The sequence below is a fragment of the Acanthaster planci genome, linkage group LG02 (genome assembly GCF_054643075.1).
Source record: "Acanthaster planci isolate LZ-2023a linkage group LG02, COTS_SCS, whole genome shotgun sequence".
NCBI lineage: Eukaryota > Metazoa > Echinodermata > Asteroidea > Valvatida > Acanthasteridae > Acanthaster > Acanthaster planci.
Window position 1 is genome coordinate 31,345,348 of NC_141778.1, and position 24,618 is coordinate 31,369,965.

Here is a 24,618-nt window from a genome sequence, read left to right on the forward strand (position 1 = left end):
GGCCATTCATATGGTTACATTTCTTTGCCATAAGAATGGTTACTATCGCACTTCTCTCGGAAAGGGTCCAACCGTTCCACTACGTTAGGTTCCGCTCTCGCAACAAGGGTTTGGTCCGCCGCACCTGACCGACGAGCTAAGGAAAATCTGCTCTATTTATAGGATTCTAGAGGCTTAGGAATTAATAAAATATGAGCGTCGCTGAACAACTCAACCAATGAAAATCTTCCATCTCAAAGGGTCACATGACTTCCTGCTAGAGTCGTGTGCAAAAACTAAGTGCTGTGTGTAAGGAGGTAAAATACAGAATAAGAAGTCATGTGTACAAAGTGGAGAGCTGGGTGCGTGAAGGTGCTTACCTGGTCATCTGTGGCAAATGATTGACAGTTACAAAGTCTGAGGTTTCTGAACATTATCATTCCAGGGAACCTTACCACGCCCAACCACGCAGCCACGTGGAGGAGAATTTCGACATGCCAAAACTGAGCAGAGAAAACACAAGGACAAAGGAGTGAAGGAACACACGATCACACCAGAGTACAGCATGAATAACTTAATACAAAATTAGCGTCTCTGCTACATGTCCATAATGCATAGCTGAGCTAAATAAGAGACCCTGAGAAATGCAAGGACCGAGAACGAGTAAAACTAGGGGGCGCCAGGATTCCAAGATTTGCGGGTGCGTAACAGTATATTAAACCGTACACGTTCCATGTGTAGTGAAAATGCCCCCGGTCATTTTCTTGTGATGGAAACTATTTCTTTTCTTGACAGACTTCTCTTCCAAAATTATCTTCCTTAAACTTACCTTATGTTTTGATAGCAGCCTGGTGGGTTTGGTGACTTTTTGGAGTGTAAACTGCCCAAAACATGTGTATATTTTATCCCAACTATAATGATCAGCTATTTTGTACTCTGCCATGAGCCTGCATGGCTTGTACTGTGCTGAGATTCAAAATGGCTGCCTCCATTTCTCTAACATAACTCACGATTGGTCCAAAGTTTATACTCAATTATTTTCATATTTAGACTGTAAAATTGGCAAGTACAGGAGTAGAAACTTTTCTTTACTTTATCTGTCCCAACTGGAGTCTTTGAGGTTTTGATAGGCAAGTATTTTTGTAATTACAGTTTAATTATTTTCTGAAGTTTTGGGTCAGGCCGTCTGCTCACTTGGCAGCAAAGATCATATAGCGCCACAAAGCGGTGCAAGATGGCGAACTTCACCATGAATACACGTAAAACGTTTTAATTGCATGGGCACCATTTGAGCAAGCAATACGCCTGCCAATGCACATTAATGCACAGGCGCCGCGGCAGACACGTGCACCTGGTGAGCCTGCGCCCAAGCATTACTGTAAACTGCGCAGGCGTATCGCTTGCTCAAATGGCGCCCATGGTAATTACATCTTTTGGGCAGAGTTATCCATCTTGTGCCTTCGGCACTTTACGATCTTTGGTTGGCAGACAGTGCTCATGAATATTACTGACCTGACATCACTACACTTTGCACAATGGAAGAAGGGCGTGTTTCCATTCATTCATGATTTCTTGGACCCATGTTTTTGAAGAATTTGGGGGATTTTACAGTATGTTCTTTGTTCAAATGGACATGATGGAGAGAGTAAGAGCTGAACATTTATTTGATGCTTTAATTGAATATACATGTACATGATAAATTGGTGCTTTTTTGAATATATGAAAATTCCTCCGTGAGTAGTAGTTTTCATTGAGTAAAATCTCATGGGTGTGGCTCATTTACTACATGCATGATCAGCTGCGCATATGGTGCGCTTTTCAAGGGCCAGATTTTTGGTGAGTTGGGTTGGTTGTTTGGTTTGATTTGTGCTGCCGATCACTGATTATTAAAACAGAGGAGCTGAGGAGCACGCAGAGGCGCTGTTCATTTAGGAATAATTGTCACTGAGTCGGGACCCAGATCTTGCAGGGGAGAAAAACGGTAAGTTGAGAAATATTAGGAGACTAGGAACTGAAAATTTGATTGAGGAGCAGAGGAGGAGAGGATCCTCAGTGAGGCTGAGGAGCTCATAGATCTAGGCCAATTACAGGCACACTGTAAGTTATTTTGGAATTTTGGAAACAGGAGCCAGATGAAAAAAATCATAATCTTATGAATTATTTCCACTGTAATTGGTGGTAAGGATATTCAAGAAACTACTGGTAGACCTGTCAGAGGCCTTGGATAAAGTCTTGGGGCATTTATAAGAGAGGCACAGGATTTGCCTAGTGATGTTTGTTTAAGATTTATAAGAGAGGCACAGGAGTTGCCAAGTGATATTTAAGATTTAAGAGAGGCACAGGAGTTGCCTAATGATATTTAAGATTTAAAAGAGAGACACAGAAGTTGCCAAGTGATATTTATTTAAGATTTATAAGAGAGGCACAGGAGTTGCCTAATGATATTTATTTAAGATTTAAAAGAGAGGCACAGGAGTTGCCTAATGATATTTATTTAAGATTTAAAAGAGAGACACAGAAGTTGCCAAGTGACATTTATTTAAGATTTATAAGAGAGGCACAGGAGTTGCCAAGTGATATTTAAGATTTAAGAGAGGCACAGGAGTTGCCTAATGATATTTAAGATTTAAAAGAGAGACACAGAAGTTGCCAAGTGATATTTATTTAAGATTTATAAGAGAGGCACAGGAGTTGCCTAATGATATTTATTTAAGATTTAAAAGAGAGGCACAGGAGTTGCCTAATGATATTTATTTAAGATTTAAAAGAGAGACACAGAAGTTGCCAAGTGACATTATTTAAGATTTATAAGAGAGGCACAGGAGTTGCTTAATGGTGTTTATCAAATTTATGAGAGGCCTAGGTGGTGCCTAGAGTTATTAAGGATTCATAAGAGCTTTATTGCTGAGGAGTACATGAATTAATTGGTAGGAACAGGTGTTGCTCTACCGTTGCCTATACTTGCTGCCTAGACCCTACACTCAAATAATTATATTTTGCTCGTCCTCCCATTGCAGTGTAGTTATCAGAGCCCACTCTATTAAAAGATGGTTCCATGGACACTTATTGGTTGCATAATGTACATGTATAAATCAATTTTGTACCAATTATTCTCAGTTCATCCTTGCCCTTGTTTTCTCAATGATGTCAGACTTGAATTAAATTATTACTGTTGAGATGTTCTGAAACTTGTCTCAATTGTGAATTCCATGAGTAGATATTGTCTTACCTCCTTAAAAAAATCTTGCATTCTTGCTTGACTTATCTCTTCACTTGGTTATATATTTTGATGGCAAACCTTTGTCTTAGATCTCGAAATACTAAACAAGTGAGGTTTAGGGCCTATAAAGTTTCCGCCTGGTGGCAGCGTTATCGTTGGAAGAGTCGGTAACAGGTAAGCTCAAATGAAATGATCCCCCCCTTTTTCTTTTGTCTGAGTCCTGACACGCATCCGAGACAACACCCCACTTTACCATGAAGCTTCCAGAGAAAACAATCCAAAGGGTGAAATATGGGAGAAAAAGTGTTATTTTTAACTTCAGTTCACGTGTAAGTCGGCCATTTTTTTAAAGGCTAAATGCTTGCTGCATATATCCTTGTGCAGACATATTTGTTAGGCAGGACACCACATGTTTGAATGGGCTGGGGTCAGGTGCAAGGGTGACCGAAAACCACTGTATCTATTTTGAACATCCAATAGATGGAACATTTTCTTCCCATTCCCATTCTTCCCCATTGTGTTCATTCATTACAGCAGCATTATAAGGAAGTGAAGAAAAAAAAAAGACCAAAAGAAAATTATTGCAGTGCTCACCGGAAATGTTGTGACCAAATCTTTGGACTGGCATCCTTCATCAGGGTAAGCATGTACGCTGCTGACGAGAAACAGTGGATTTGATTGTTGATGCCAAACAGGATCAGTGCTCCATGATGGAATACAGTACACATGTATGGGGGAGACTATATGGTCATCTACAGCAGTCGTCATCTCTTGATGTAAAGTTGGTATCAGGAATGACGAGGAGAGGTCAAATGTTGACTTGTGAACTTTCATCTGGTGAGGAAATGGTACAAAGTTGTACTAATTACCACAAAGCAACAATACAATATCTATACAAACTATATGTGTATGCACACTCACTGACAGGCTTGGGTGCTCTTATGTGTTAAGAAAAGACAATCTTAAAATTACAAGAATGGGGACTTAAAATTGTGAAGTGGACATCCATGTTTGCCATCTTGAAAAAGGGGCAGCTCACAACCAACTTTTATGTGTCACACAAGTGGGCGCCGTAACAATACATACATGTATGTACACATATGTATCTTCGTCTTCTACGGTTTAAATACACGGGGAGCACAATTTTACACACAATTTTATCCTGTTATAATCGTACACAAAAGACAGAGCCAGGCGATATACTTCAATTATTATGGTGTGCCAGCATGCATTTTCTGTGGGTGCTGTGGATTGACATAATCCATGTTTCACTTCATTATGAGATGACCCTGTTTAATGACTAGTTTTGTAAAGATGATTCATGCTATGTGAGGATAATTCATGTTATGTATAAATATCACACGAACTGTGAAGGACCGGGTCGGGATTACCCCGACAGTGCTCCTCTAATCCAAGAAGGATGGATTTAGGAAAAATGGCAGGAAAAGTTCAGGCCGAATAAGGTCTCTGGCGGAGGACATAGTTGGCTTTTGCCACTGATGCAATAACAGACACGGAATGTAGGCCTGAAGGGCTAGGATTTTTACAGGCTCAGTGAAGGAACATTTTAACCATTTTGCTTGCATTAGAATAGTGCATTTGTGTAGGTAGAGTACACGTAGATCAGCCAGCGTGAAAGTGTGCGTTCCTTTGGTATTATTTTGCATTAAATTCGTTGTTTGGTCGATGGCAGGTGTTTTTCAGAGTATCAATCACAATAGGAGGTTGCATACTCCTTTGGTTTGTCCCTTGGTTTGACCAAAGATTGGGGAACTTATAGGACAAAAAATGGTTACGTTGTTTAATTGATTTGTGCCACACACATGTGTTTGCAGCTTTATCTGGGCTTCCTGAACAACTATATAGCTTGCACATGCATTATTAATCAAACTCCTCAGGTTGCTAGGGCCATTCAGACTTCAGTGACATTGTTGCAAGCAGGGTTTAATTGCCGTACACGCCATTTTATGATGATGGGTTCACACGTGTGTCAGAGCAAATCATTTACATGTAAATTACCAGATAAGCTGATTGTTCATTATTTTTTCTTTTTAGGTGAGACTGGTGTTTTTAGATTTTGCTTAGCTTCGATATCCTTAAATAATGCTAATGTTATATACCCTTTGATGGGATTCTGAACCGAATTCTGACTAACCAATCAAATTAGGGACAAATTGAGGTTGAAAATAGTGCCAAAAATTTCCTATTCAGGATCAGGGAAGGTCCGACTAGCTCCTGGACATTAGAGACGGGAATTATTAAGGATGTTTCTAATAAAATTAGTTACACAAGGCATACGAGATGGTCGGCGCACAGGTTGGTACGCGCACAAGTTGGTACAAGTACGGCTTGACCAAACTGCACAGGAGTTGGTCAGTGTAAGAGTTGACCAAACTGCACATGAGTTGGTCAGTGTATGAGTTGGGTGGCGTACGAGTTGACCTGCTTCGCGACTCAGGGCCGACAGGTTAAACATTGTGACAAAAAGTTTTGAATGATAGCCAAAAATAATATTTCGTCTGACAGAAGATGTCATAAATCATTTCTTGATGAGGTTGAATGTTTATTGGAGAGGTTAATTAACCTTACCTCGTTAAAATGGTGAAATTCACGCGTGTTTTGCTCGTCGACACAACGGAAGATAGACAGCGTGGTAGTCACGATAATCTTGAAAAAAACGCGCCCTCTACTGATTATATAAAGAGCGCCCTCCACTGATTTGATATATAGCGCCCTCTGTTGGCTAAAAAAATAGCGCCCTCTATTGACGAAATATTTTGCATTATATTTTGATTGTATTAATAGCGCCCTCTATTGAGTTTTCAAAATATCGAAAATTTCACAATAGCGCCCTCTTCTGAACAAGAAGCACTACAGACACATAATGCACATAATAAATAGAGAAATATCGCTTGATACCCAAGTGGAAATAGTAAAGAAATTTCTTGTCCCCAACTGCTATCTCCTTTTTGCCTCCTTCGAATTTTAATTATTTTGACTTGGACAATTTTTGTTAATTTGGTTTAAAGAATTGAATGTTTTTAAAAGCCACAAAATATCCTTTCAGCCTGACAAAAAAAAAACGAAATTGGAAAGGAGTGCTTTTCATTCCAATCTTTGGAAATTCAGCCCAATACCTTTTTCTTCAGAGAACTATCTGAGAGTGCACAAAAATATTCCATGTTTGCGTAGGAACTAGAATCTGTTGCATCATTTGTACCACTTCCATGCAAATCTAAAATCCAAATATTTAAGACTTTAACATTTTTCACAAGAATTTGGTGAAAAAATTACCCACTTGCCAACAACTTGCCAACTTAGAACTACCTCTCAATGCAAGAGAAGTGTATTTGAGCAAACACTAATTATTTTAATGCTTTTAAAGCCCCTAACCCAATTAAATAAAACAGTTTACAGGAGGATTCAAGCCAAAGTAACACAAGCAAAATATTATACCATAAGGCTTTTGCTTTTATTTAATGTGTGTTACAATTTAAGGGACACATTAACCTTTTAAGGGTACTTTATGCATATTTATTACACGTATCTAGAATCCAGATTAATGCATGGATTTTTCTTTGGCAATGCAGGCATTATCTACAAAGCCTAAGTCATACACTTTAAACATGTCCTTATAATACATAATACAAACATTTGTATGTTTAAACATGTAAAAATCAATACATCACATTTACAATCATGCTATCTAATTAAAAAATAACACAATTGATCATTTTTTCAAGTCTGTTTTTTTCCAAATAGTGAGAGATGTTTTCCCCTGTTATGCAACGAAAAAAATACTTTAAACACACTTATTGAATAGCTGCAAAATTAGCCAAAGGTAGCCTACATGGAACTAATTCTCATGTTCGCTTATCAAATAAGACCAATACGTCTGACTCCATCTAACAAGTTGTCTAGAATTTACATCTAAACATCAATGCATGAAAATAGAAGATCAGTGGCTTGTCAGTACCACTGGCTGATCTGAATCTGGGATAGGGGTTTTATGTGAGGTACATGGTTTCAAGGGGGAACTGCCCCTCTCCCCCCAACCAAGCTACACCACTGTCTCTATAGATTCACTGTCACCTAAATCTGTGAGGAGATCAAGTTGACCGTGTTTCAAAAATGTCCATTCATTTTGCAATCAATTTGAGTTTTCTATTTAAAAGGCCACAGGTGATATTGCACACGTTAGAAAAATGGGAACACTGCCAGAAGAAAATTTCATCCAAGTCTACACACGATTACTATTAACTACACATTTCAAGCTGATTGGAGTTTTTATAAACCGTTGGGATATTGCTGCCTCGTCTGAGTACAGACTGAGAGTGCTCCCTTGTGACAAAGCCATGAAGTCCGTATGTGATGGCTCTAAAATTTTTTTGATGGCTCCAGTGTCTCCATAAGCCTTGGATTCAAAAATAACAAAACATCCCCAAATTGTTGAGAACATTGCATGCGGCTGACATCGCTCAGACAGGAAATATGCTCTGAACAAAAAATAAGTGCACTGTAGACAATGGAACTTGAGCGGAAAGTTTTGTTGAGCACGACAAGAAAACAAAATTCACAGCCACTGTGGCACAATTTGCACAATGCCTATCCAGTATATATGACAAATCACCATTTCCCTCATGATTAGTATTTCAATTGGTGGTCAGATGCTTGGATGTGATTGGAACATACCAACACAAAGTCCATCCTTTCCTACTCGAAACAGCTTAAAGTCAGGAATGGTTTGCTCCAGCCAGACACAGTGGAAACAAACAAAGACAATGCAGAGGTGCACCAATTGGAGCGTTCCTGAAAGAGCTGCAACATTTCGGTTTCTTGGAGATGCTCCAACGCATCTCTGATCATTTCAGAGGGATTCCACGTTTCAGCAGGTCGTCCAGCTTCTCTTCTTTGGCTCGTCTCAGATGCATTGTCTACCAGAACAGGGAGAAACATATAAAACTGAGTGCTCAGGCGACCGGTCTGGTTTGCAAAATACACATACGCCGTCTGAACATGCCGCACATATGTGAGGCTGGCAGTGAGTGTTATATGACTGTCCAAGAACACAAAAACTGATGAACAATTTGTGGCTTAGTCATTTTGCTCATGAATGTATTTCATCTGACACACAGACTTTTTAAGAGTTTTGGCAGATTAAAATTCTACATTTCCTTCAAAAATGACACACAGTTGGCTTATCACTCAAATATTATCAATGGGAAAAACAATTACATTGAATATGATTTAGTTTGAGGTCAATGAATCAGATGGAGGAGCACCACCTCACAACACCGTTTACATAATTGGTGAGATTGCCATTCTAGAAGACTTGCCAACATCGCCGATAAACTTAGTGCCAGGAGTTTAAAACTGAATGCAATTTGCAAAAATGTAGTGAAGAAACAGGATACTGAATATTCATAGTTAACTCATAAACAGTTTACTGGCCGGTCACTAATGTGACCAATGGAATGAGTTTGAGATAAGTTTGTTTACGAATATGCATGAGGTGTACGCAGCAGTATCAGACACATGCTTGGCAACAAGAGCCCCTCCTCAAACAAATAATGTTCCCCCTCAAAAACAAAGAATGACAACAAAATAGCAGTGAGAACAGCATTTGAACACAAACATGTTGCTAGCCAAGGCCATTCTTTTGTTAACCACTTCATGCCTTCAATTTTTCAAAATTCATCATTTCATTTAACGGACGTTTATAGCCGCACGAAGTAATCTTTAGGCACTACTCTAAGTTGGCAGGTGATCTTCATTGACGCCCAAGTATTTCAGCCAGGCCTGCAGCCTTGTAAAAAGAGCCCAAATTGTGCGGTGTTATGTAACTTTCTTTTGTTCACGAACCTGGCTCAGTGCACTGCTGACCTCTTTTCAATTGGGGCCAGATTAGCGTGCAGCGGTGCTGTGTGGCTCATCGCCGTGGTGGTGGAGTGCTTTTGTTCCTGGTGGTCATCCGCTCACTATAAATGCCCCAAACCCTCGTATACGGTTTCAAAACAAGGCTGGATTATCGCCACTTTTGAGAGTGAAGAATGTTGATAATGCCCAGCAGCTTGGTCTTTTGTTCGGAGTACGGTCTTTTGTTACAGGGCCCTGTTTCCTTTGTCCGAGTTCAGAGACCCCGGCCACGCATATAAACCATACGGCTCCGATTCTGGATTCCCCGGCAGGAAGTGGTTAATAATCAAACTGCCTATTATGAATGAAAAGAAACCAAAGGCATGAGAGCGTGGAGTTACCTTCCTCAGGTCCAAGTATTCCCGCAGGAACTCCTCGATGGGTGTTCTTCCTTCTAGAAACGCCTCCGCTTTGGCCTCTGATTCATGCTCTGCCTCTGCTGCAGCCACCCTCAGATGATCCAGGGTCAGTTGCAGGTCAAATTGCTGAAGCAAACAAATCACCATTTGTCAGGAGTAGAACAACCAAAGCTTGGAAAAATTTTTTCAAAGGAGTGTTTTTGAAAACGTAACAGGAAATCAAAAAAGAAACGCTGTTTAACCTTACGAAAATCTTACTTTGACATTTTTCTAATATTTTTGAGTGCAATGTCATTTGCAATATGAAAAATTCTCATTTGATCTGTAGTCAATATTAAATTTGATGGACCTCAAAGGACTATCTGAATATTTGTGTAAGCCAGGTGCTGCATACTTTCACTGGAAAAAATACCCACAACGCAGAAATGTTACTTAAAGGTGGAAAAACAGTGCAAACTTTACCAGCATTTTTATTAGCCTTGTATATCTTTTGAAAAACAAAAATGAGAACAGGCTTTAGGGAGGTTTGTCAGAATTTGCCTCACAATAGCGGAAACTCCTTTAAAGCTTGTCTACAAACATGCTTGGCACAAATATGCTGCTTGACAAAAAAGATCTGCAGGTTATTTTACTTTATGTACACTGACAGGCTGGAATGAAGTCTACACTGCTTTCTTAAAAAACAATACCTCATTGATGCGCTGCTGGTTGAGACAGTTCATGTCAAAGCGATTCCTGAAATTATTCCTCTCCTTCAGTCTCTCTCTCAAGCTGTTTTTCAGTTTCTCCAGTTCAGGCTGGTAACTAACGTTGGCCTCTGGAGGGAGACAAATGTCAAATGACTCAATCTTACCATGAAGTGCCAATAAACCTGTTCACCAGGATGTAACAATGTCAGACTTCACCCAAATCTCTTGGTTGTGGTTGGAAACAAGCCGTTAAGCATGGCAGCTGTTTCCTATTAGGCAAGTCCAAGCACTGAATGACTATACTTAATTAAAGTTTGACTGTGGTCAGCTGGATGTTTGATGAATTATCTAGTCGGCCATTTGGAAACAGGCCCTGTGGTATGTTGCATTGCTGGTTATTTGTAACCTTTTTAGGAATCTAATACAGAGGGAACCATCGAAACAAGAGTAACTATACAAGACAAGAGAGACCATGAATGCAACAAGAGATACAATCAAGAGCAAAACACAAGAGACAGGGGGATGTCAGGAAAAGGTTTAACTAGTGTCATTTGAGTGGGATGGCATTGCACATGCACATTGGTAAGAAGCAATTCAACAATGGATCAACTACAGTTACGGCCCAAACTTGCCTGGTGTTGTATTGCAATCTGGGTATCAGAACCCAAGGCCAAGGTTGGATTCGAGTCCATCTCAAGTCACAATTCTGGTGATCCAATTTTGGTGATATTGGCAAGGACCAGGACTCTGACAAGTGACTGAACAGAGATCACATGTCTCGAGATTTGTGACTCAACAAGTGACTCAGGACTGAGACTCAAAGAAAGTGACTTGAAACTCGTACTCAAAGCCAAGCTGGGGATACTCACGAGCCAGCTGCTCACAATGGTCATATAGCTCATGCCTCTCGGCAAGCAATCGTTTGACCTGGGGCAGGTCGCTGAACACCTTCAGCTCGGCCTCTTCGCTTTCCAGAATCTCCTGCAACTGGGCAGAGCTCAGGCCTGACAAGTTGTCCTTCAAGGAGAGGGGGATAGAGGGCATGCTGTACCGCCTCTGCAAAACAGATTTCATTCCCATCACATCCAAAAGCAACTTCAATCAAAAACTATGGTCAACCGCAGTCGAACGCCAAGTGAATGCGCACTTTTCTACAATGGTTGCACTGGCAGAGATGCCAACACTGCAACTCGAAAAATAGTAATTTGCCACGAGCCACGCGCCTCTGGCAAAAATTCTTTATGTGTAAAAATTACGCCTAAATTGTAATGTTAGCATCTCTGCACTGGTGAGTTTAGTAAACTGTTTAGAACCAGCCTATTGGGCAATGCTGGTGATCAATACCTGTCTGTTTCAACATGAACAGCAAGGAGCAAAGACTTGTCATGCTGATGTTTGACCACAATTTGACGAAAAATATTCAAACTCTGATATAGGTACATGGGCAAAAGGTACGCAGTAAACCAACCAAAGCCCACAATGGTTGGTGACTGCATTTGTCCCCTGGGATTTCATTGGTTGAAAACCAAGAAATAAGAAGCCTCTGTTGACTGACCCACAAGCTACAAATATGTCCTCCATGCAAGTTCTCAAGAAGGTGCTCTTTAGCGTATTAACTATGCCAATAAAACAAGCTGGTACTTAGTCTTCTCCTCCTGATAAATTTCAGACTTGTTGTGAGTGAACCAGCCTTTAAGGGTACAGCTCCTGGTATTTCATGTATTTACAAATGCTAACATTAGACTGAATTTCTCACTGATTTTGATGTTTCCCATCATTATTTAGTTCACCAAAACATAATGAGAAACACAATTAACAAGAATTTGATTATCACAGGACGGTGTATGAGAAGTCAAGATACTGTCTTACCGTGCCCATGCTGTCTAATCCTGACGGCAAGACCACTGGCTCAATGCCAAGATGGTCTAGAGTGTCAATGCGGTTAGGAATTCTTCCTTCAGTGTTCTGGGTAGCTGATGCTGTAGCACCTACATGCAAGTGACAATGTGATATTTGTTAAGAATGGTCTGAGGCCACCCGTAGTCACTAGGAACAGTAGAAATAAGACAGTAGCTAATGGTTGAATTACTGTCACTGGAACAATTTCATCTGAACTTGCTCAAGATAATAAAAAAAACAGACAGCACATGTTTTGTACCCCAATGATATGATCACAGTATGCAGTACCGTCTAAAATATGAGACAATGGAAAAGAAAACAGAAACTCGTAGAAACTATTTTCTAAGGAGTAAAACATGCTATGCCCTTTTGCCTAAGAGAAAAAACTTCAAATCATCAGACCATCCTAACAATAATAAACTCAGTTTGAATACTCCAGTAAATGGACTGTCAATCAACAGGTTTTTCAACAACTTCACCACTTTTGCTTTGATACTTTTTAGAACTCAAAGAGCGCCCCACAATTCTGAGAATTCAAAGAAGAAATTCTGCATACAAATTCTAATGATGACACACAAAAGGAATGACTTCAAAACTGAGATGCCATTACAAGATATATGAATTTATTTCTTGGAAAACCACATTGCAACAATATTTTAGATTCTTTGTTATTTCAATAACGTCAAGCGTGGTTAGGGTGAAAGCGAAGCTACACTCGCAAGTTTACACTATTTCATTGGATCTAACAAAGCATCTCTGAAACACCAAAGGAAATATTTCGCTGGCCACTTGCCCGCTAAGTGTCCTTGTGGGCTTACAGTGTGCACCAGTACTTTCCCCAGAGCTCCTATCCAACTCAGGCAAAGTCAGCACCTCATGCCTCAGCACAAGGACCAACTGAGACCAAATCAAAATTGCTAATCACTAAAAAGTTTGCTACAAAAGTTTCAAAACTGACTTTTACTTAGCAATAATTAGTATTAATTTAGCACTGATTTTTGCTAGGTATATTCAAGAAATTGGAACTGGTCTTCCAAGTACAACCATGGGTAAAATTAGTCGGTGACCATTTGTCTACCACTGGTTGGGTACCAGGCGAAATTGACCAGTGATTGGCTGGCAGTCATTAACCTACATGTAAACCATTACTTTTCAAAAACAGTTCTGTGCATTCAGTGATTTAGCTGTTTGAGAATCTCTTGCGGTAAGCATATCAAAGGTCCCCCTACCTGGTAGATGAGAGCTCTGGGTGGCCACTAATGACGCTGCCGGCGGCTGGTTCCCCTGCAGCAGGATACCAGTCTGGGGTAGACTGGCAGGTGTGGATCTGTACCCGGGCGCAGGCGGCTGACTGGCTACCGGGTATTGAGAAGATGGGGACAGGGCCGTAGAGGGTGTGTAGGGTTGATACATGGTGCCTGCGTTGCTGTCAAACAAAAAAGAAATTAAGAGTAACATTTCAATTAGACCTGCAACACAATGACCTCACGCTTTATTTACATGCATGCTTGCCTACGGCAGTGTAGTGGGGCGCAATCCATCGAGCCCTCATGGGAAAGAATAAAGATAAACAAAGCGTGACGTCAGATGCTATTCAGAAGTGTACTGTAGCTCGTTCAGAGAGAACCTTCTGAAAACAACTTTCTTTTCCTTTTTGGGGTAATGTACATGTACAAACAGCAAATTCTTTGTTTAATCACAGGATGTTTTATTTCACCACAGGTACTGTTGATCAAAAAGTAGCTAATTGACTAAGTCATTTAAGAACACCAAATACTGTTCCAAAGTTGCACATGAAATTCAACTCCTTGGACATAAAAATTCACGTCCTCAAGTTGATTCATAGGTAAAATTTCAGAGAAACAGGGGCATTTCAAACAATCCATTTCTTTCATTTTCTTCCATCTAAAATTTTATCTGTGAAAATCCCACTTGCAAACTTGTGATTTTCATATTATTTGCTCCCAGCTGAAAGACCAGAGTCCTCCATTTCCATTGACTCTTTATCAGGATTTAGCAGTGTTGCACTCATATCCATCACAGGTCCCTGCAAATCCACCACGTCATCCAGTTTTGATCCGAGTCACAAGCTATTCATATGAGCTGTGACAATTGTCCACACTGTTTATGTCAGGTTTTGTAAGGGGTCTTGGGACTGGGCTTGTGGGGAGGGGGATCTGAGAAAGGACTTGTGATGAACTAGACAACAACACTTGACTTCTGTTACTTACACCTGCACTGGGTCTGCTGTGAACACAAACGGTTGGTTTGTCCTCATCTCTTGTATGATACTCTGAATGACGCGACCCAAGTCGGTGTGGACCCCAAACTGAAAATGTCAAGGGACAAATGAGGTGTGGTCAGTGAAGTATAACACACTGTACCATGCCAGTACTGAAGGTAGCACAAGTGACTCAGACTCAAACTTCTGTGTGACTCAAGCAACACTCCCAACAACTGCAACTCCGATTCAAGTCAAGGTGAACAGGAGAAAAAACCTCCTCTCTGCCCCAGTGAGACTTGGCCTTGCCGTCAACCCCATAACTTATGAAGCTGTGACCCAGACTTGAAGCCAATGTGTCAAATTTTCACTTGTTTAACTTGATATCCCTGGGCCCTGTAGTACTGAGGATTCCTTGAATCCCCAGAAATCCAGTGTGAAGCAAACAAATGAAAGAATCTTTGTACTCCTACATGCCTTAAAATTGGGACTGCAAGCCTGATATGATCAAACAGTGGACGTCTTGAATAGCTCTAAATCAAGATAAACACTGCCACAACACCAGTAACACATTCCAACATATTTGGGGGAGTTACCGTAACTTTCTCACAATTTCCACCTCTTAGCCATTTGAACAAGTCAATATAGAGCTGTGTCCAAAAGTTGTGGCTGCAACTCAAAATAATATGTAAACCTATGGGAGCCATTAGCCAACGGTTGCAGTACCAGTGTTGTAGTTAAGACCACTTAAGACCTTCACAAGACCAGCACAAGACCCACACAAGGCCTCCAGTCTGATTTCAAGTCACAAGCTATTCAAATGAACTGCGACAAAAGCATGAATTCCTTGGTCATTGTTCACCCTGTTACTTGTGACTGGTCTAATGCATGGTCTTGTGTCTGGTCTTGTGACTGGTCTAGTGAATGGCCATGTGTCTGGTCTTGTGTCTGGGCTTGTGTCTGGTCTTGTGATGGTCTTGTGATGGTCTTGTGTCTGGTCTAGTGTCTGGTCTTGTGATGGTCTTGTGTCTGGTCTAAGGTCTGGTCTTGTGATGGTCTTGTGTCTGGCCTTGTGATGGTCTTGTGTCTGGTCTTGTGATGGTCTTGTGTCTGGTCTTGTGATGGTCTTGTGATGGTCTTGTGATGGTCTTGTGATGGTCTTGTGTCTGGTCTTGTGTCTGGTCTTGTGTCTGGTCTTGTGATGGTCTTGTGTCTGGTCTTGTGATGGTCTCGATTACAACACCTTGCAGTACTTCCCCACAGACAGATGCAATTCTTAGCCATAACCAACTGATTCTCACATGGCCTTGAATCACTATGAACCAGCAGGTACACAATCAATACATTATTTGTGTGTAGATTTCAGTCTTTCATGTTTGGCAAACCACAATGCAGAAAAGCTACCAGCAAACACAAACACCCACGAGTACTTTGTTAAGATGTCTGAGTTTACGACAGGAGGCACTCACATTATTCAGACCGGGGCATCCGACGACTGTCAATGTGTTGCTGACCCATGGATGCCTTAGCGGAGGTGACACCTTCACAAGAGGCTTCTCCTGAGGAAACTGGGGTGGTAAGGTTCTGCAGGCAAAAACACAAGTAGCGCAAATCATGGGTCATTGCCTCTGACCAGCCTAAGTACATGTAGAAGTCAGTGATGGTACAAAGACATACATGGTTATGGGTTTGGTGAATAAGTGAGACAGGACCCTTTTCCCCGGGTAACACCATCCCATTGGACAGACACACCATACACGTACATGGCACAGACAACACAGAACCAACTTTAACCCTAACCCCCTAGGGACCATTGAAATCCTGCATAACCTTGTTGGGTTCAGTATGGTTAGGGTTAAGGTAACTGAATAATCTCTGTGTAGGTGCTGGGTGTACAGTTTGAACGGTCAACAGAGGCTCTCTTGTCTAAGTTGGTAAGGGATAATTGTACATGTGTAGGACCCCTGAGAAGAAAAGCTTGCAGGCAGTGAAAAGAGGAACACAACATGTCAAATTGAGGCATGTCAAACAGCAAGATGGGCATTTCCTATTCATGAAACAAAATGGAGTGATGAACAAGCATGAATATAGAGGGTTGCAGGAAATCAGAGATATGAAGGAGACTGTGCTGAGAAGTTAAATTATTGAGCTATTAGTTTTCAGTAAAACATTGACAAATGGCTGTATTCAAATTTCATCATGTCAGCTCTAGATACAAGTGTTGTACCAGCGACTGCACATTGAAATAATTGGAATATTGACAAGAATATAAAGTAAAATCAGTGCTCTAGAATATGTGGTTGCCGAGTTTTCAGTAACTGAGTACCTTTTTAGGGCTAGCAGTTCTGTGAACTGAATCTGCTTGCCCTGAAGAAGGTACTCAGTTATCGAAAGCTCGGCAATCACATATTTCAGAGCACTGATTTGATATTAAATTCTTGTCAATATTCTGATCATGGTGCTACGCAGCCCTTCCATATTTCTTTGAAATAATTGGACTTGCTTTTCTGCATAATTCCTGGTTTCTGCTTTTACGAGTGGCTCTTGTGATGTACCGTCATCATTCAGATCGTGTGCGCAGATTTACATAAAACATACTGTATGCTACAAATGGAGTCTCTAAGGCACGAAGACAAATGAATTTAAACATGGTCAAGAGGCTTGCTCAGGGACAAAGCAAAGTGTGCGTAGGTAGTGAGGTACTTACATGTGCAGTGCAATGTTAGTTGCACCTGTACCAGTGCTGAATGTGACCCTGTACTCAACATCCCTCTTCAATTCGACCACGCTGAAATTAAAACAAAAACATGAAACCGTCAATGAGGACGATGTGGCAGCTTCATGCACATTATATACTGTATGTATGCATGGTTCCCACAGATTGAGGAAAATGAAGGTCACAATCACAGCTCAGAAATTCAAGTGAAAGAGAGCTTCAGCGAAGATTCTGAAACAAGGTTAGCATACTCACTGACAAGCATTGGATTGAGTTTTGGATAGAGCAGCAAAATACTGTATCCAAGTTACATGTAACTGGCCGTGGTAGGAAGGAACATATGTGAGCAAGAAGTGGCACGTGGCTTGTACACACATGCACATGTACATAAGCCAATATGTACATGTACATTGCAACTTACTGCCATACTTAGTTCTAAGATATGGATTAATATGGTTCAATGACATTCAGGAAAATGAGGCTGGATTAGGCACACATTCAGGCAGTATTTTTTTTTCCATTTGAGAGCTCTCTCTCTCTCTCTGGCTGTCTCTCTGCAGTCAAAAACAAATCTGTGAAATGTACTGACTGTGAACCTATTTTCCAGGGAATATCTATTGGCCCAGAATGGAAAACACTAGAGGTCATTTGAGGTCACAGCTGTTGACCACAAGAGACAAAACGGTGGACAGTGAATCCATCTTGGTTCAACAGTGATAAAAAATTGCTTCTTCAAATGAATGCCATACTGGCGCAAGTAGAGTCAAAACAAGTTTACAATAAAGGAAATGAATTTGCCACTAAAGTTGTGCGAACCTGATATGAAGCAAAAACACACCCGACCTCAAAAATGCCTATTTGGTCTTTCCACCATTTCAGTTGGCTTGGTTTAACTTTTAAGTCGGCAGTTTTGGGTCAAGTTGGCTCAGTTAAGCCATCTTGGTCAAAAACTAAAAAAAGAAAAGAAAAATAAAGTTGAGACATTATAGGGTGAATTATCATTCCATAGCCACAGTCTTAGGTATGACCAAGATAAATGAGTTTTTCCTCAAAGTTATTAATTACATGATGTACTTCACTCCAACTAGGACAGAAAATAGATACATGTACATTTGCAGCATTCTTGGGATATTTCCAAAAGAATTCACGCAACATGGATAAGTTCAGGCACAAAAATCAGACAAATTACAATGTACATGACAATTTCTGAGCCAGATATTCAGTTCGGGTAGGTCAAGTTGGATTTACTAAGATTGGTTTTGGGTTCGATTCAGTTTACTTGTATCATGTTTAGGGTCGATTCAGTTTACTTGTATCATGTTTAGGGTCGATTCAGTTTACTTGTATCATGTTTAGGGTTGATTCAGATTACTTGTATCATGTTTAGGGTTGATTCAGATTACTTGTATCATGTTTAGGGTCGATTCAGTTTACTTGTATTATGTTTAGGGTCGATTCAATTTACTTGTATCATGTTTAGGGTCGATTCAGTTAACTTGTATCATGTTTAGGGTCAATTCAGATTACTTGTATCATGTTTAGGGTTGATTCAGATTACTTGTATCATGTTTAGGGTCGATTCAGTTTACTTGTATTATGTTTAGGGTTGGTTTGGCTTTGAACAGGCCAAACCGACCAAATGTACAACATAATTCACCAATTCCAACACTACTTCACTTCTGAGGAGTTAGAAAGTAAGGTAAATTAATGTGGCACTCTACTGCATTGACCCTTTGGACTAACAAGTGGGCTGCATCTGAAGACTTGGCTGTGGCTACCTGTAACGCACATGTCAATGAGAGGCCATTGTAGCCATTAGACGGTGACTTCCATGACCACAAGTGCTATTGCTAGCCCCAACCAGGACTTTCAGGCACAGTCCTAGACTTACTTTGGATTGAGATTTTTGAGTGACTCGATCTGTTTGCTGCGCTGTTCCTGCAATGGGGTGATAGGGGGCAGGTTGCTCTTGGACGACCCAAACAACCACGACATCCTCACCACTTCACAACTTGACCCCTCACAGGAGAATACTGCAGGGATCCTGTGACAAGGCCAACACAATTTCTGTGTTTTTGGAGGGATTCACTGAAAAAAAAAGGCATACTGCTGAGATTCCAACTTTTCAGAAACTAATCCTTTTAAACACTTTCTCAACTCCTAAAGCCAGATTTACAACAATTTTGTGAAGTCAAAGTCAGGAAAAACTCTACCTAAATCTTTTTCTGACAAAATCAAAATTCCGAGAAAATGTGATCAAAAATAGCTGTTCTTGGTTTCAAATGCATGGGCGTGTCTTTGTGTATAAGATTATGTAATTTTCATTTTGTCCAACCAAACCTTGCAAAATGTAGCTACCAAACATAAGCAGATGTGATATTATCAAACCAAGCTGGTCGCTTACACTGCCCGGCACAATATCACAGTTCATTGTGAAAGTACACCCAAGATTTCATGATTTCGAAAAATGAAATCGTCAAAAAGAGAAGTATGATTAAAAAGTCAATCTTTCCAGTAAATTTGGGATCCTTTTTTTTTCCTTGTCCCTGTAACATCTGGCGGTTGATTTTGTAAGTTTAAAACACACTATTTCACATCAAGAGTGATCAGGTAACGCAACGAGTTTTAAATCAATTTCAATGATACACCAATACCATCCAAAGGAGCCATGAACTCTACAACACTACCACCACAACCAATACCCATTGTCAAATTACACAGGTCAACTGCTGTAGCAGAGACAGCAGGATATCACACGAACACCCCAAATTTATAAATTGACCCCTATTTAAAATTCAAGGAAATGTTAGGTCAATATGGCAAGGCACTTTAATTTTACACGTAGTTTTACACAAAAACTGAAAGAATTCCACATATACATGTAGACGCCACTAATTTCTACCTGCGGTGAGTGACCTATCTGAAAGTATTAAAATATCCTACAAAGTGTCGCTTCAGTGTAGGGGGTAAAGTTCATGAGTTTTAAAATTCGTTTTTAAATAGTAGAACACAAAGGGTATCAATTGGGTAAACACTGTCCAAGAGCCTGCCAGACTCTCCAGTTTTGGCATTCCACAGGGATCTGTGCTTGGACCTGTTTTGTTTTCTTGTACATGGATCCGCCGGAGGGTATTATAAGTCGTCATAGTTTAAGTTCTGTTATTTATGCAGATGATTGTCAGGTTAAAATTTCTTGTGGTTCCCGCGCTAACTATTCTTGAGTTACACGTACTGAATCTGTCATAGACAAGATTTGTTGTTGGATGTGAGCAAACATGCTCGCACTGAATGACAGCAAGAATGAAGTATTATGGTTCTCGTCTCATTTTAAGGATTCAAGTGTCTTGGAAGTGGTGACTGAAGTGCGGGTTGGAGATGTTCATATACCAGCCTCAAATGCACTTCGTGACCTTGGGGTGATACTAGACTTGGCGGGAACTACATGTATGAATGCTCTATTATTCTAGTGTGTGTAAGGTTGCATCTCATTCATTATGGTCGATCGGTACACTGAGAAAATATCCGGATCAATCAAGTACTGACAAACTTATACATGCATTTGTTACTTTTAGGTTGGACTAGTGCAACAGTTTATATTTGGGTTTATACGATTATCAGTTCCAAAAATTTCAACATGTTCAAAATGCTGTGGCCAGACTGGTCATCAGGAGAAAGATGGATTGCTGTACAGATATGGCACACATTCTTCAGGAATTACACTGGCTTCTGGTTGAAGGTAGTTGAATTTAAAGACCTCTGTGTTATGTTTAAACTTATTTATCACAGCGAGTGGGCACCTCAGTGCCTTACAGAATTGATATCTGTGTACCAGTCAAATATTTGCACTAAAAGCTGTGATGGAGTTAAGCTTTGTTATCCTAATGTTCGTCAAACTCCTAGCAAGGCGTATGGTAATCACGCCTTTTCTATCTATGCACCAGGGATGTGGAACAAACTCCCGGTATATTTGGGAAGCACTGGTGATTATGGGAGTTTTAAGAAGCAACTTAAGACATTTCTTTTAAGGAAATATAATTCTTAAATATTAATTAATCAGATATTCTAAATTAATAATTATATGAATGTGGAAATTAACAATGTGATTGTGCTTTTGAATTGAATTGACGTATTTAAGATATTAATCATGTAAGGTATTATCTTATGTTTAGGCCTATATTCATTAATTGATATTTGGTTCTTATTGCATGTTTACGATTCTCTTGTAAAGTGTTTTGAGATTTTTATAATGTAAGATGCTGTATCAAGAATAAATTATTAAAAGTCCAATTTAGCAGTGAAAATATTGAACCATTCACTTAAAAAACACTTTGAATTATTCAGACCAGTCTCTTGAGGTTTGTGTACCCCTAGAGCATCAAGTGGCATCCGTACATACATGTATGGAATTTTTTCCACTAACACAGTGACAAAATTTCACGTGCTACCAGGGTGGAATTCGCCTGTCTCGTTGACCTCCCCATAGTCAATACCATTATGACCATCTGATCATGATCAGCATACTGTGTACATGACTGGGTGAATACATGTACTCCATTCCTATAGACATATACATGTATGTGTATCATCATAATAACTCTATTATCGCGGTGTTGGATATTTTGCATTTTGCGTTGCCAATAAAACCCACAGTTGGCAATATTATTCACACTGATAATTAATAACTTAGGGTGTTCAGATTAGTTTTTTTAAGAACAGAATAAAAAATGTTGCAACTTTTGGTATGTTTCAATAATTTTCAATAAAAAGTGCAATTTTTCGGGACTTTAAGTTTCCTTCATGTTTAGATGTCTACCAGATATCCATTGCTGGGTTCCTACAATGTATATGTCACAGCTGTAATGGCCCAATTTGTCTAAAGGCACATTTTCACAGTGGAACTGGCCAAAATAAGGACTTCTGCTTTGCAAGCACAAAGTGTACAGTGTACATGCCCCCAATCTCCATAATAATAGACTTGTACCAATCATATTTTTATCGTTCGGGGTAATTAGTAGCAGTAATTAAGATCAGCTTTAGGTGTTTCTGTTCAAATTGTGAACCCGGAATTTACCTGCTGAAAACATTTCTGAGAGTGGGGTTGACATTTTATTGTTGCTATGCACATGAACAAAAATGAATCAGCAAAGAAGAGAAAACTTAGTCCAGGAAAATCTACAAAAACACAGGGCTTTTTGTATACAAACCAATGTAACATTGAGGCTTCTTCATGAGATGACGTCACAATTTTGCTCATGAATATGGAAATACTCTTTAGCATAAAAGCAGAAAAGGCATTAAAACACACTTTGAAATAATGAAACAGAAGTTGAAAATAAGGTTAACTGAGGCAGAAAGGTGCATTTTAGAGGTTTGTAATCACAAAATCCTATTGTAGCCACCCTTTCAGATTAATTAAAAGAAAAATAGAATGAAACATGCTGCAACTTTCAGTACGTTTGAAAAAACTGTAATAACAAATATTTTTTGCCCTACCTCTAGAATTTTCCTCCACCAAGTGTCTCAGTACCTACATATATACACGTGCATATACTGTTTATGCTTGCTCAATCTTCTAACACTGCCCTACCCATGGTTTCCATTGCTAGGTTCCTGTATGTTACTGCCACAATGGTCAAATGTGTCTCAAGACACGTATGAACTGCAAAAGTGCCCAATGTTTTTTCAGAGTCAAAATAATGACTTGGCTGAAAAACTGCTTGCATGTGTAAAGCGCCTCCCCAATCTCCAGTACAATAAACTTAATTGTATCAATCATATTTTTACCCTCTGGGGCAATTGGTACATAAGCCAATAATTACAACAGCATTATTGTCTCAGATTTGTTGCATTTTTGATACAACTTGAAGAGATTTTCAAAGGATATGTAGAATTTCTAACATCAATCATGAATATTAAAGTAGTTCAGATCTAATGAGACGGCCATAATTCTTGGGAAATTAGACCTAAGAAAGCAGAAATCTGTAAGGATTGTTTTAGACATCGATAAATAAATTGGTCGGTCAAGAGAATGCAATTTGCGAGACCCGCATACTTATTTTCCTTCTGCAAACACCAATTTAAATCATACGATGAATGTCAAAGTTGTAGCTGCATTAAAAATTGAGGTAAAAATTCCTGAAGTTATTCCTAGTAAGATTAATGAGTGTAAGGTGGAGCAGCACAATTATTCTTATCTCATTCTTAGAGAAGGACATATTTAAGTAGAAGACTAAAAAACGGAGTCAGTTACAAGTAAAATACAACATTTATTACAATATAAGTCTAGTTTGTTTCCTCTGAATGCATCATCCATTCTTTCTATATTATTTATAAACACAATGCTTTTTCAAAGGCCCGTAGAAGCCATTTCGGAAAGAGTATACATGTTAAGACAACACTTGATGCCTCTGTGCACAAACCTATGAAAGTATGAGACTTGTCTGAAAAAACTGTTTCCTAAGTAAATGCTTCAAAATTTTCTCAGCTAATTTTCACTTTTTAGGACATGTTATCCCCAAGATCACTTTCTGATGGCTGTTATAATTTTTAAGGGAAACTAAGAGTTGTCCGTATCTGAAGCTCTTTCCACAATTTCTTGATATCAACCACCTCCACTTGTATACGATCATGACAGTGCACAGACGTAACATTAGATCATACACAAATATTCTGTGCTATCAAAAAGAAAAATAAATTGACCCACAAACAAAATCTTCTATATGAAGTTAACAAGTAAGAGTTAAACAACAGCAATCTTTATCGCCAATAGGGAAAGATAATAACTACCGCGGTTCATAGAGTAACCCATCCTACTTAACGGGTAGGCATGTTAGGCAATATGTTTGTCAGTCCGGTTCATGGCATGTGCATGATGGAGGTACCCCTAGAACTGTGGGGTCCGACGTCTGCCCCGCTCCCATGTTCTGGGGTATGATGGAAGTAGGAAAAGACAAGAAAGACCGAAAGACGTCAGTCATGTCAGTTTGTACATGGGAAAAGAAATACTGCGCTTGGCACATGTCATCATGGTCATGGGTCCATTAACTTCCAAAAGTAAATATTAGGAAAGAGTTCCATATACAGATGCCACTTGACACCCTGTGCACAAACCCTACATAACATATATATAAAAATAAGACTGGTCTCAACAATTCTAAATCATGTTTTTAAGTAGGACCTAAACGACTTGGATTTTCTCTCCTGAATGGAACTTTTCTTGACACATTTTTGCTTTCTGAAATAGGGCCTAGGCTAGGCCCACTACTGTGGCACGGACTCTCACTCCCGATCCATCCCTAGTAGTGGGGCTAGGCCTAGTCTGACGGCTATGCTAAATTATGCCACTGTACTGTAGTGGTACTGTAGGGAATAAATTCTGGCGTCCGTATATGGGACTCTTCCTCCAATTTACCTGTGCTGTTGGCTTTTCTTCGGTGGCAACTAAATCAGCATAAATCTGTATCAATTTGAAGTGATCAACGTACGCCTGCGCCTATGATCGAAAGATACATGTACATGTACATTTACATGTATGATGATGTATATGTACACACAATACTACTAATAATCATGACAGGAATGACTGCGCAGCGCGGTATTACGGTACGTGGATGATGAAT

At 39.8% G+C, this 24,618-nt stretch overlaps 1 protein-coding gene and 1 long non-coding RNA gene across 4 annotated transcripts in view; both read right to left on the reverse strand.

Annotated features, from left to right (window-relative positions):
• Positions 1-5,884, reverse strand: part of LOC110976860 (uncharacterized) — a 41,237-nt gene extending 35,353 nt beyond the window's left edge. For 2 of the 3 annotated variants that reach the window (XR_002597870.2, XR_015424490.1), the window contains exons 1-2: positions 5,789-5,884; positions 3,794-4,033 (exon numbers count right to left, since the gene is read on the reverse strand). This is a non-coding gene — a long non-coding RNA (uncharacterized LOC110976860). Of the gene's footprint in view, positions 1-359; positions 480-3,793; positions 4,034-5,788 lie in introns of those variants that run through there. The other variant, XR_015424489.1, reaches the window with a different exon arrangement.
• Positions 5,885-6,647: 763 nt separating this feature from the next.
• vps37a (VPS37A subunit of ESCRT-I) lies at positions 6,648-24,577 on the reverse strand. Its single transcript, XM_022230503.2, has 11 exons — positions 24,411-24,577; positions 18,891-19,087; positions 16,991-17,071; positions 15,753-15,867; positions 14,294-14,391; positions 13,292-13,488; positions 12,033-12,151; positions 11,033-11,219; positions 10,164-10,291; positions 9,457-9,600; positions 6,648-8,133 (listed from the first exon to the last, which is right to left on the reverse strand). The coding sequence occupies exons 2-11, from the start codon at positions 18,992-18,994 to the stop codon at positions 8,062-8,064; spliced, it is 1,245 nt and encodes a 414-aa protein (XP_022086195.2). The 5' UTR covers positions 18,995-19,087; positions 24,411-24,577; the 3' UTR covers positions 6,648-8,061.
• Between the last annotated feature and the right edge of the window lie 41 nt (positions 24,578-24,618).